A 14,763-nucleotide genomic window follows, 5' to 3' on the forward strand; every position below is an offset into this window, starting at 1 on the left:
CATCTCAATAGATGAAAAAAGCATCTGACAAAGACCAACATCCATTCGTGATAAAAACTCTTACTAAAGTGGGTATAGAGGGAAAATACCTTAACATAATAAAACTCATTTATGACGAACCCACAGCAAATATAATACTCAAAGCAGAAGAGCCGAAAGCTTTCCTGCTAAAATCTGAAAGAAGACATGGATGCCCAATCACCACTTTTATTCAACATACTATTGGAAGTCCTAGTCACAGCAATGAGGCAAACAAAAGAAATAAAAGCTACCAAAACTGGAAGAGACGAGGTAAAATTGTCACTGTATGAGATGATATGATACTCTATATAGAAAACCCGAAGGATTCCACAAAAGAACTACTCGAACTGATCAAGGAATTCAGAAAAGTAGCAGGATACAGGATTAACATTCAGAAATCACTTGCATTTCTGTATACTAACAACGAAATACTACAAAAGCAATATAAAAATTTAATACCTTTTACTATCACACTCCCCAAAAATTAAATACCTAGGAATAAATCTGACCAAGGAGGTCAAAGACATATACGCTGAGAACCATAACACATTAATCAAGGAAATTAAAGAGGATTCAAAGAAATGGAACGACACTCCATGCTCCTGGGTTGGAAAAATTAATATTGTAAAAATGACCATACTACCCAAAGCAATCTACAGATTCTACGCAATCCCTATCAAATTGCCCGTGACATTTTTCACAGAACTCTAACAAACAATTCAAAAATTTATATGGAACAATAAAAGAGCCAGAATTGCCAAAGCAATCCTGAGGAACAAAAACCAAGCAGGAGGCAAAACTCTACCAGACTTCAGGCAATATTACAAAGCCACAGTAAACAAGACAGTGTGGTACTGGTACCAAAACAGACAGACAGAAAAATGGAATAGAATAGAGAACACAGAAATAAACCTGGACACCTATGGTCAATTAATCTTTGAAAAAAAGAGGCAAGAATATAAAACGGGGAAAAGACAGTCTCTTCAGCAAGCCCTGCTGGGAAAACTGGACAGCCAAATATAAATCAATGAAACTAGAACACAGCCTTACACCATGCACGAAAATAAACTCAAAATGGCTTAAAGACTTAAATGTAAGACAAGACACCATTAAACTCCTAGAAGACAATATAGGCAAAACATTCTCTGCATCAACCATACAAATGTTTTCTTATTTTCCTAGGTCAGTCTCTCAAGGCAACAGAAATAAAAGCAAAAATAAACAAATGGAAGACAGGATTAAGACAGCAGAATAGAAGGACTGCAGCTCAACTTCTCTCCTAAAAACAACAAAATTCACAACTAAAGGCTGAGCAATCCCCACCCAAATGGATTGGAAACCTTAAAAAAGATATCCTACTCCAGAAGACAAAGAGGAGGCCACATCAAGAGGTAGGAGGGGCAATTTCCTGATATAAACAACCCCATACCTCCCGGGTGGGAAGCTCCACAGACTGGAAACTAACTGGTTCACAGAGACTCACCTACAGGAGTGAGAGTTTTGAGCCCCACATCAAACCCTCACATGCTGGGATCTGGCACTGGGAGAAAGAGCCCCTGGAGCGTCTGGCATTGGAGGCCAGTGGGGCTTGTGTACAGGAGCTCCACAGGACTAGGGGAAATGGAGACCCCATTCTTCAAAGGTGCACGCAGACTTTCACGTGCACTGGGTCCCAGGGCAGAGTAAGGTCTCCACAGGAATCTGGGTCGAACTTGACTGCAGTTCTTGGAGGACATCCTGGGAAAACAGGGGTGAATGTGGCTTGTTGTGAGGAAAGGACATTGAAGGCAAAGCTCTCGGGAATATTCAGCAGTGTGCCGTTCTCTGGAGGTGGCCATTTTGGGAAAATCTGGCCCCACCCATCAGCCAGTGTTGAGAAGCCCCAGGGCAAACACCAATCCAGGTGGGATCACAGCCCCACCCCTCAGTAAACAGGCTACCTAAAGACCCCTCAGGCACACAGCTGCCTCTAATCCCATCCAGAGACTAAGCCCCACCCACCAGAAGGATTAGAATCAACTCCACCTACCAGTGGACAGGCATCAGCCCCTCCCATCAGGAAGCCTACAGCAAGCCCCCCATACAGACTTCAGCCACAAGGGGGGCAGACACCAGAAGTAAGAGAGGCTACAACTCTATTATTTGTAAAAACGTCTCCACACCAAAATCCTATAAAAATGAAAAGACAGAGAACTATAACTCAGAGGAGGGAGAAAGGAAAAACCCCAGGAAATCAGCTAAGTGATCAGGAGATTCTCAGCCTCCAGGAAAAAGACTTTAGACTGTCGATCCTGAAGATGATACAAGACATTGGAAATAAACTGGAGGCAAAGATGGATAACTTACAGAAAACACTGACCAAAGAGATACAAGATATAAAACTTAAACAAGAAGAGATGCAAAATACAAAAACTTAAATAAAAAACTCACTAGAAGCAACCATCAGCAGAATACAGGAGGCAGAAGAATGCATAAGTGAGGTGGAGGGACATATTAGTGGAATTTACAGATGCAGAACAGAAAAGAGATAAAAGATTGAAAACAAATGAAGAGAGTCTCAGAGAACTCTGCGACAAAGTGAAACACACCAACATCTGTATTATAGGGGTGCCAGAAGGAGAAGAGAGAGAGAAGGGGACAGAAAAACTATTCCAAGAGATAATAGCCAAAAACTTCCCTAACATGGAAAAGGAACCACCCACTCAAATCCAGGAGGCACAACGAGGACCACATAAAATAAACCCAAGGAGGAATACACCAAGACACATGTTAATCAAACTCACCAAAATTAAAGACAAAGAGAAAATATTGAGAGCAGCTAGGGAAAAGAAACAAATAACATACAAGGGAACCCCAATAAGGTTATCGGCAGATGTTTCAGCAGAAACTCTGCAGGCCAGAAGGGAGTGGCATGATATACCTAACATGATGAAAGGAAAAAACCTCCAACCAAGATTCCTTTACCCAGCAAGGCTCTCCTTCAGATTTGAAGGAGAAATCAAAACCTTCACAGATAAGCAAAAGTTGAGAGCATTCAGCAACACTAAACCAGCCTTGCAACAAATACTAAAGGAACTTCTCTAGGCAGGAAAGAAACGACAGCAACAGGAAACAAAAATTCCACAAATGACAAGGCTCACCAGTAAAGGTATATATACAGTAAAGATACGAAATCATCCATGCACAATTACACCACCAAAGTCAGAAATCATGAGACGAGGTGGGTACAAATGCAGGACACTGGAGATGAACTTGCAATTAAGAGAGCAACAACTTAAAACAATCTCATATACATATAGACTCTTACATCAAAACTTCAGAAGAACTGCAAACCAAAAATCTACAATTGATACACAAACAAGGAATCTCTGGAGAAGAAATATATCTCATAGTAAATAAGTGCATAATCCACCATGAAGGGGGTCATTCAACATCATTCTTGGAACGATGAAGTCTTCTTACATCTGATTCTGATTTCCTCTCCATCAAAGAATTTATGATAATTATAATTAAAGAATGCCACTGTACAATTAAATAATATGGGTCTACAATTGTATTATTAATAACCATTTCTCTCCATGGTACGATGTAAGGTCTATAATGTCTTGTTTATCACATCACCTAGAATGGTGTAATGCCTTTATTGAAGAATCAATGAGATGTAACAAATTGTGAGGACATATTTATAACATTACACTGTTTTTTAACCAACTTATGTATTTTATATTTTACTTATTTTCAGAGGGTGTATTATTTTTGTTATTCTTACCAGTTAAGTTATTCTTTTTATTACGCTATATAAAATGTTTAATGGTATATAAGGCTTTCTTCTTTATAAATTTTAGTTGCATAATATAACAATTTAATATAATGCTAATTGTTAAAGAAAAATTGAAATGTAATAGATAATACTAAATAGTAAGGATGAAAGCCATACAAAATGGGATATAGAATAAATTTCCTATTTGTCTCAGCATATTTTCCATTCCACTTCTCCAGAGGGAGTCACTTAATCTGTTTCTTAAGATCCATGATATAATCATCTGTGTGAATGTAATTGTGTTTAAATGTATTTTATTCTGTAAAAAAAATAAAAATTTCAAAAATAAATAAATAAACAAAAAAATAAAGTAAAAAAATAAATAAATAAAATAAACCAATGGGACCTAATTGAATTGACAAGCTTTTGAACAGCAAAAGAAAGCATAAAAAAACCCCAAAAAGACCTGGAATGGCAGAAAATAGTTTCAAATGATGCAATGGACAGGGCTTAATCTCTAACATATATGAACAACTTATACAACTCAATAGCACAGAAGCAAACAACCCAATTGAAAAATGGGCCAAAAACCTGAACAGACATTTCTCCAAAGAAGATATACAGATGGGCAACAAGCACATGAAAAAATGCTCAACATCACTGATTATTAGAGAAATGCAAATCAAAACTACTATGAGGTACCACCTCACACTAGTCAGAATGGCCATCATTAACAAGTCAACAAATTAGAAATGCTGGAGCGGGTGTTGAGAAAAGGGTATCCTCCTACACTGTTGGTGGAAATGTAAATTGGTACAACCACTATGGAAACAGTATGGAGGTACCTCAGAAAATCAAATATAAAATTACCATATGACCCAGAAATCCCACTCATGGGCATATACCTGAACAAAACTTTCCTTGAAAAAGATACATGCACCCGTATGTTCATTGCAGCACTATTCACAATAGCCAAGCCATGGAACCAACCATGGACATCAAAAGATGAATGGATTAAGAAGAAGTGGTATACATACACAATGGAATACTACATAGCCATAAAAAGAACGAAATGCCATTTGCAGAAACATGGATGGAATTAGAGGCTCTCATACTAAGTGAAGTAAGTCAGAAAGAGAAAGACACATACCATATGATATCACTTATATCTGGAATCTAATATATCGCACAAATGAACCTTCCCACAGAAAAGAAATTCATGGACTTGAAGAACAGAGTTGTGGTTGCCGAGGAGGAACAGGAGGGAGTGGGGTGGACTGGGAACTTGGGGTTAATAGATGAAAAACTATTGCCTTTGGAATGGATAAGCTATGAGATCCTGCTGTACTGCTCAGGGAACTATATCTAGCCACTTGTGATGGAACTTGATGGAGGATAATGTAAGAAAAAGAACGTGTGTGTGTGAATGGGTCACTTTGTTCTACAGTAGAAAATTGACAGAACACTGTAAACCAAGTATAATGGAAAAAATAAAAATCATTTAAAAATGTATAGACAAATAGATCAATGAAACAGAATAGAGAGTCTAGAAATAGACAAATACACACAAATATAGTTAAATGAACTCTGACAAAGGAGCAAAGACAACCCAGCGGGGAAAGGATAGTCTTTTCAGAAAACAGTGCTAAAACAACTCACTATGAAAGAAAGGAAGGAAGGAAGGGAAGGATGGACAAGATGAAAGAAAGAAAGAAAGAGAGAGAGAGAGAGAGAGAGAGAGAGAAAGAAAGAAAGAAAGAAAGAAAGAAAGAAAGAAAGAAAGAAAGAAGAGAAAGAAGAAATGAAGGAAAGAAGAGAGAGGAAGAAAGAAAGAATGAGAGAGAAAAAGAAAGAAAATGAGAAAGTCTAGACAATGACCTTACTTATACCTTCCACAAAAATTATCTCCAAATTGATCAGAGACCTAAATGTAAAGCACAAAGCTCTAACTTCTAGAAGATAACATAAAGGAAATCTAGGTGACCTTCGGTTTGCCACTGACTTTAGATACAACACTCAAGGCACAATCCATGAAATACCAGTAAGTTAGACTTCATTAAAATTTAAAACTTCTGTTCTGTGAAAAGCACTGTAAAGAGAGGAAAATAGAAGCCACAAACTGAGTGAAAATATCTGCAAAACATCTATCTGATAAAGAATTGGAATCCAAAATATACAGAGAAATCTTAAAATTCAACAAAATAAGATAGTGAACAGCCCAAATTAAAAAAAAAAATGGGCAAAAGACCTGACATATATCCCACCAAGGAGGATATACAGATGGCTAATAAACATATGAAAATATGCTCAATGTCACATGTCCTTAGGCAATTTCAAATCAGAAGAAAAATGAGATACCATTATAAACTTATTAAAATGGTTGACAAAGATACAGAAGAACAGAAACTCTCAGTCACTGCTAGTGAGAATGCAGAATGGTACAGCCATTTTGGAAGACAGTTTAGCAATTTTTCATAAAACCAAACATAATCTTACCACATAATCTAGCAGTTGCAATCCTTGGTTATTACCCAAATGAGCTGAAAACTTATGTCACACAAAATCCTACACAATTTATTGTAGCTTTATTTATAATTGCTGAAATCTAGAAGCAACCAAGATATCTTTGAAAGAACAAATGGATAAACACACCATGGGACTTCTATACGATGAAATATTTTTCAGCAATAAAAAGAAATGGACTATCAAATTTAAAAAAAGACCATTAATGACTCTGAAATGCATATTCCTAAGTGAAAGAAGCCAATCTAAAAGGGCTATTTACCATATGATTCCAAGTATGTGACATTCTGGAGAAGGTAAAATGAAAGAGATAGCAAAATGATCACTGGCTATCAGGGATTCAGGAGGGTGGAGAGAGAAATGAATAGCTGGAACATATAGGATTTTTAGGTCAGTGAAACTATTCTCTATGATACTTCAATGATATGGATATATGACATTATGTATTTCCCCAAATCCATATAAACCACAACACAAAGAGTGACTCCTAATGTAAACTATGAACTTAGTTAATAAAAATAATGTATTTATTTTATAATTGGTTCATCAATTGTAACAAATGTACCACACTAATGCAAGATGTTAATAAAGAAGAAATTTAGTGGAGTATTTTTTGGGGGGAGGGATATATAGGAACTCTGTACTTACTGCTCAATTTTTTCAGAAGCAAAAAATTCTCTAAAATGTAAAATCTTTAAAAAATACACTAGGATAGAAATCATACTTCTCAACTTAAGTAAAGTCTTCAAGTAGCATTATTTTATTTTTAAAATGTTTTTCAGAAGATTTTAAAGTATCAAAGTTAAGCAAAATGTGTGTGAATCTTCAGAAGTTACACATGTCAAGATAGTAGTCACTGGAAAACTAGCTCCTCTGTGAAGCCTTCCCTAAGTGCCTAATTGGTGGAACTCCCATATAGCTTCATTTATGACTTTCTCTGGGTGTTTATGTTATTTATATTTTATCATTACTTGTATATTTTTCTCCTTCAGTACACAGCAACTCCAGGAAGGCAAGGCCCACATTTTATTCATTTTTGTATCCCCAGCTACCTAAGTACAGTACCTTGTACCTAATAGTCACTCAACGAATGTTTGTTAACCACATATTGCTGTGGTCTGAATGTTTGCCCCTTCCACCAATTCATATGTTGAATTCTAACCCCCTCCAGGATGATGGCAGGGCTCTCAGGAGGTGACTAGGCCCTCATTAATGAGATTAGTGCCCTTATAAGAATACCCAGGGACCCTTCTCCCCATTACATCATGTGAAGTTATAATAAAGACAGCAATCTATGAACTAATCAGTTTATGGCATTTTCTTATAGCAGTCCAAATAGACTAAGACATATATTATCCATTACTTTATATGGTAGATGCACTCTCAAAGAAACAAGGTACTGGTAACATTTTTATAAATAACATTCTCCCTTGAAATTATTTTATAATTTAAAATATAGCTTATTTTCATTTTTAATAGATTATTGAGAATGTCTTTTTGTACTTTTTTTTGTCTTTTGTCTTTTTAGGGCTGCACCCATGGCATATGGAGGTTAGGGTTAGGGTCTAGGAGGCTAGGGGTCTAACAGAAGCTGTTGCTACCAGCCTACACCAGAGCCACAGCAACACCAGATCCAAGCCACGTCTGCAACCTACAGCACAGCTCATGGCAACGCAGTATCCTTAACCCACTAAGAGAGGCCAGGGATCAAACCCACAACCTCATGATTCCTAGTCAGATTCTTTTCCGCTGTGCCATGATGGGAACTCCAGTCTTTTTTTACTTTTACTTTAATTTTCTGTGCCCTAAATTCCTCTGTCAACTACATTATTCTCAAGATGATGGTGGTTAGAGAATACAAGTAAACTTTTTTATAAAATTAAAACATTTATGAAATCAGATGAGTTCAGTAAATATGTTTTATATTTTCCTTAAATCTTAATATTACATATTAAATACAATATACTAATAGAAAGATTAAAATTTTAAAAACCTTTATAAGATCTCAAAATCCCCAGATTAATGATATTTCTATGATATACATGGGGATGATAAAAAAGGTATCGCATACAATTTGTAGGGATTTAAGGAATGAAAACAAACAGTGTTCTCTTTGTCTCTGTGTCTCTCTTGGAAGCAGAACACCTAAAATATACCTCATACAGAACATATTAAAATAGAATTACTTTAACTTAGAAGAAATACCAATTCATCCTTTTGGCCTCTTCTGGGCTGCAAGGCATCTCTATATAATAATAGCTTGTCTTAAAAATCTTTGTTGGGGTGATGATAACCTTAAGAGCCTCAAAATCACGAAGAGCATTAAAAAGCAAATAAGCAAGCAGATGGTATGCTGTGGTTCCTTCCATATTTTAAGCTTGAAATCCTCCTCCCTTTTTCTTCTTCTCACTTAACATTTCTGTCTTCCTTCTTCACCAATGCCTCAGGCCTTGTTATGGGTGGCACCCATTTAAAGATGAGAAGGTCCTGAACCCTGCCCTAAATGTGGAGGAGGTATGAAGGAGGAGGCAGGTAGACCTGAGTATAAAGTGGCACAGACTGGTCAAAAGTATTTATATGCCAAAGCATGCAATCAGGTTGAAAAAATAGGAAACCAAGCAATGAAAGAGCTAATAATCCATCTAATGCAAACCAATGATAAATCACACTGGCGATACTAAAAAATAAACAACGACCAGGTTTTAAAGATTTGGGAGAGTGATTACTTTTAAACTGAGGACAGTATAGAAGCTGGAAAAAGTGATAGTAATGGTTAAATGCTACTACTATGCTCTACAATCCTAAAGTTACTCTATGATCTGGTTCTTATCTTTCTTAAAAAATGAAATATTTTAATGTATATGCTCTGGAAATATGAGCAGGCACTCATTATAAAATCTGGCAATTTCTTTCTTTTCCTGATCCAAAAGAAATCAAACATAGCACAGGGAAGGAGTTCCCGCTGTGGCTGGTTAATGATCTGGTTTGTCTCTGTAGCAGCACTGGTTTGAACTCCAGCCAAGCACAGTGAGTTAAGGATCCGGTGTTGCCACTGCTGCGGCATGGGTCACAACTGTAGCTAGGATTTGATCCCTGGCCCAGGGACTTCCACATGTCATGGCTACATCCAAAATAAATAAATAAATTAATTAATACAACAAAACATAACACAGGGAACTCTATCCAATATTCTATGATAATCTATATAGGAAAAGAATCTGAGAAAGAATATATATATGCATAACTTAATCACTGTTATACAGCAGAAAATATCACAACATTGTGTATCAACTATACTTCATTAAAACTTTAAAAACTGAAAACAAGAAATTAAACACTTTTTGAGGACTGTTTTTTCTATATTCATCTCTGACTACTTACAATCAATTTATGAGATTAGAACACCAATTTCCATTCAATGAATGCTTAGTATTTGTTGACAGAAGAATGAAATATCAGCCTTCTGAAGACATTAAGGAAGCTTGATCTGAATTTCATATTTGATAATGACCTGTCACCAAGCAACAGAAATCTGTATTTTGAAAGACTGAGATTCACTCTAAAAATAATGTCTAATACAAATGTCATTAAGACCCCTCCCTTTGACTAGCTTAGTCATTTTCTAACCTGTTCTCTTCACTTCAAAAGAAAGTCCAGAAAACAGTCTGCCTTTAACTTGTCGGCAAGGTACTCAAATTCACATAAAGGAATAAAGGCCAATTTGCTAATTCTGCCTTGCACAGGAGCTCAGAGTAATCTTTATCATTAAGTAATTTGTATGTAAAAGACAATTCAGCAACCAATACTGTGCCAAAAATGAATATGAGCTAAAAGTTTTTCAACATTAGCCACAAAAATTAAATTTGGTTTTTTGGTTTTTTTTTTTAATTGTTATTTCCCCAATATGATTTTTTTTTCTACTGTACAGCATGGTGACCCAGTTACACATACATGTACACATTCTATTTTCTCACATTATCAGGCTCCATCATGATATCACTTACATCTGGAATCTAATATAAGGCACAAATGAACCTTTCCACAGAAAAGAAAATCATGGACTTGGAGAATAGACTTGTGATTGCCAAGAGGGAGGAGGAGGGAATGGGGTGGACTGGGAGCCTGGGGTTAATAGATGCAAACTATTGCCTTTGGAATGGATTAGCAATGAGATCCTGCTGTGTAGCACTGGGAACTATGTCTAGTCACTTATGATGGAGCAAAGATAAATATGGAATACAGTTCTCTCTTCTTGGCATAACAAATAGCATAAAGTATGGATTCTTGGTCTGTAGTTCAGAATCTTCATTTGAATTCTCTCCCAGGGAAGTTCAATGAGAGAGTGCTCAAAGAGCCCATAGACAGAGAAAAGAGACAAGAAAATGGATGGAGTATGACTGAATTATTTTGGTTTTACTCTCTAAACATGCCTTCCCTATTTCCACTATTGTTTACATTCTTGCACATTTATCACAAGTTATATCTATAGTTGTCATCTATTTCTGTTCTTTTCCTTGATGAACTCACTAACTGGAATTGTGTCAACTACCACCTCTCTAGTCCTGGGCTCCTTTCAGAGCTTGTCTTGTATTTTGTATTACAAGCTGAATATCTCTGTCTTAATATTCCACTAGCACCTCAAACTTAACATGCCCAAAATGAAATTTTCATCTTCCCAAATAAGACTTCCCAACTTACTACCTACTTCTGTTAAAGGCATTATCTCATCCTTGGCATCATCATTCAATCCTATTCCTTCCTTTTACTTCTGATATCTCCTCCATTGCTAAGTCTTATTGATTCTACCTCCCTTACTTCATAATTATCTCTGACATCTCTCCTCTCCCTATTTCCATTTCTACCATCCACTCCAGTACAAACCTCTATTACTTCTCATCTAAGCTGTTACATTAGCTTCATAACTGGGCGGTAAATATTTGCCGAATGAATGCATGAAATGAAAATGAATGGTATCTCTTAGGTCCCTTATCAGCCTAATTCATCTTATACAACAGAGTCAGATTAATTCCCTAAAGTACAGCTCTAACCTTATTACTCTTCTACTCAAACTAGGTTCCTACTTCCCACAAAATTAAATAATTTTTTTACAGTTAAGGTATTTCACATTAAGAGTTCTACTTATCCTTCTAAGATTATTTCTAATTCCTCTGAAACAATCTCCTCATTGGAGCAAAGCTGGACTGCTAACTTCTTCACACATACTATATGCTCTCTCTCATCTTATTCATGTTATTCCTATACTTTTAACAATCCTACTCATCATTCCAGGCCTATCTCAGAGATTACCTCCTTTCCAGATTCCCCATCTTTTCTTTGAAATTTCCCAATACTTGAATGGCACTTCTTTTAGATCATTTATGATCTATGTTATATTATGGCAATAAAGTAAAACTTGTCTTATCCTGTATAATTTGACAGAATGAATGTGCTTTCTTTACATTTGAATACACTGCAGGACCAAGAACAATACCTATATGACAAGTTCTCAGTAAATAATTTTAGGGTAAAGAATGAGTAAATAAAAGGGAACACACAGGAGATAAGAGAAAAAATAAGTGATAAAACGTGGGTTGTAAAACAACATATTGGAGTTCTCGCTGTGGCTCAGCGGCAATGAATCCAACTAGTATGCATGAAGACGCAGGTTTGATCCCTGGCCTTGCTCAGTGGGTTAAGGATCCGGTGTTGCCATGACCTGTGGTCTAGGCTGGCAGCTGCAGTTCTGATTCGACCCCTAGCTTGGAGCTTGGGAACTTTTCCATTTGCCATGGGTGCGGCCCTAAAAAGATAACTAAATAAATAGATAAATAAATAAAACATATTAACTCTTACATAGAAGAGTGATAAACAAATTATAGGCAAATATCATTTATACTTTTTTTTTTGGTGGTGCCTACAGCATGTGGAAGTTCCCGGGCCAGGGATTAAGCCTGTGCCACAGCAACGATCCAAGCCAATACAGTGACAACGCCAGATTCTTAACCCACTATGTCACATGAGAACACCTCATTCATACTTTTGAGCAGACTTTTTTTGAACTGTATTTCTGATGGAAATCCAAATGTTTTATTTATTTATTTATTTATTTATTTATTTAGGCCATGCCTATGGCATGTGGAAGTTCCTGGGCCAGGGATCAAACCTGGGTCACAGCAGCGACCCAAGCCACTGAAGTGACAAGGCTGGGTCCTTAACCCACTGAGCCACAGAGGAACTCCAAACTTATTTTTATTTTAAAACATATATTATGTCTTACTATGTGTCAGGTACTGTTCTAAGTCTTTAATATGTTAATTTGTTTAATTCTTATAATAACCTTATTTTACCAATTGGGAAACCAAGGCATGGAGACTAAGCAATTTGCCCAAGGTTACAAGGTTAGTAGATGGCAGAGCTCAGAAAGCCTGACTTGAGACTATGTACTATGACTATATACTATACCTAAAGATAATAGACTCTACTGGCTTTATTTTATAGCAAAGTGACCCAGTCATACATACACATACACACACACACACACACACACACACACACACACATTCTTTTTCTCACATTATCCTCCATCGACTTTACTGACTTTAAAATCTGAATCAATTGCAAAAGGTTTTTTTTTTTGAAATTCAGAATCATCATCATAACTTTGCCTTATTAAAATGAGTACAGTGATAAACTGAAGAGGCTGCTAAGCTGTAGAGGGCCCCTAAACTGAATGGTACCAAAATACCCAGTTTTTGTGGCTTTTTTTTTTAAGTTTTTGTGGATGGATTTTTTTTCCCTCTTCATGTCACACGCTTTGTTTGCCACCTACAGCTACCAATGTGTCTAAAATGTCTTCATCCTATTTTCAATTTACTGGGAACTGAGAACGAAGCTTACCAGAAATATGTATTATTATAAGAACCAAAAAGACTCTGAAGAGCTGCTTTTATAAAGTTCCTTATGCCATGTTACAACCAATGATCTTTATCTTACACTGGTTTTAGGAGTGAATTCCATTAAGTTGAGGCTGTTGTAAGTCAGATCAGACATTACCATGTAATTTCTGCTGACTACATAGGAGAGTTACATAAATGAGGGTCCTAAATGTTGATAATACTCTCCCATAAGTGACTTATATCAGCTTAAATTTCATTACTAGAAAATACTGTAGTATTTTGTAGTTATAGCAACAAATAATACGTAATTTCTCTTATTCTTACCTTTGCTCCACCCAAAAATCCCAAGGAAATGGCAACCCTAGCTCGCAGATCTGGCCTGTCTTTGGGCCATACATAAGAGAGCATTGCTTTTATGATTTTCCGAGTATCAACGTCTTTTAACTGTTGAAAGAGAGAAAACAAAGCAGTGAGTAAAATGTCATTTTCAAATATATTTCAATAATGTAGAATTATGTAAATATTTGAGGAAAATATGAAAACATTACAAACATATCTTTTATTCTGAATCTAAAGTCAATATCTTTTAAACTCAAACTATTTTGGAGAAAAACTATTTCAACTGATTTTTAAAAGCTACTTATTTCTCTTAATTTCTTACTTTCAGCTATAGCCATCCTCATATTGCCAAAAAGTTATCCACTGAGGGCAAGAGGACATATACTATACATTTGTTTCTTATCTATTAAGCTATCAAAATAATATATAAAATTAAAGAAACTTTTCCATATTTCTATCTTTGTGGTCAAAATCTTTATGTACTTTATATGCTCTTTATCAGTATGTTTACATAAAATATTTAGAAACTGTTAAGTCCAAACTCATGATAGAGCAGTTACAAAAACATAATTTTCCAGTCATACTTAATCTGACTTAAATTTACTGTACATTTTTCTTTTTTCCAACTTCCTGAAGTAACATTCCCACTAAATCTTTTTGTTTTAGTTTCAGCTTTTAGAAACCGAATATTGAGAATCAAAACTATACCTTCTAAAGCCAAAATAAGATATCTATAACTATATCTATATCTCCAAACTACCATACTTTCTAAAGACAAAACATTATATATCTCTAAACTACTATATTGTTTTAGTTGGTGAAATAATCCATATTTTAAAAATGGAAGTATCTACTCAATTTTTTGGAAAAGGTCTTAAAAAAGAAAAAAAAAGCATTTAATGCTCATTGTTGGTGAAGGTGTATAGAAATAAGCACTCTAATACACTGTTAATGGGACAGCATACTGAATCTTTCTGCAAAGCAATTTGCTTTCTGCCATAAGCTTGTAAAATAATCCTGCCCTTTGTATCAAGAATTCCACTTCAATGCGAATATTCTCCAAGGTGAATCAATATTACTTTCTAAGAATTCTTGAATCTATCTACTTCTTTCTATGTCCACCAGAAACATAATCCAAGCCATCATCATTTCTCATATAAACCACTGCAGGAGCTCCCATAGTGGCTCAGTGGTTAACGAACCCGACTAGGAACCATGAGGTTG

General features: G+C 35.8%; 1 protein-coding gene across 3 annotated transcripts in view; it reads right to left on the reverse strand.

The window, feature by feature from the left end:
* Positions 1-14,763, reverse strand: part of ABCB7 (ATP binding cassette subfamily B member 7) — a 126,540-nt gene that overhangs the window by 40,362 nt on the left and 71,415 nt on the right. For all 3 annotated transcript variants that reach the window (XM_001928719.5, XM_021080711.1, XM_021080712.1), the window contains one exon: positions 13,525-13,644. In XM_001928719.5, the coding sequence (XP_001928754.2) occupies positions 13,525-13,644 (120 nt within the window). The remainder of the gene's footprint in view (positions 1-13,524; positions 13,645-14,763) is intronic.

This window comes from Sus scrofa, chromosome X (assembly GCF_000003025.6).
Source record: "Sus scrofa isolate TJ Tabasco breed Duroc chromosome X, Sscrofa11.1, whole genome shotgun sequence".
Lineage (NCBI taxonomy): Eukaryota > Metazoa > Chordata > Mammalia > Artiodactyla > Suidae > Sus > Sus scrofa.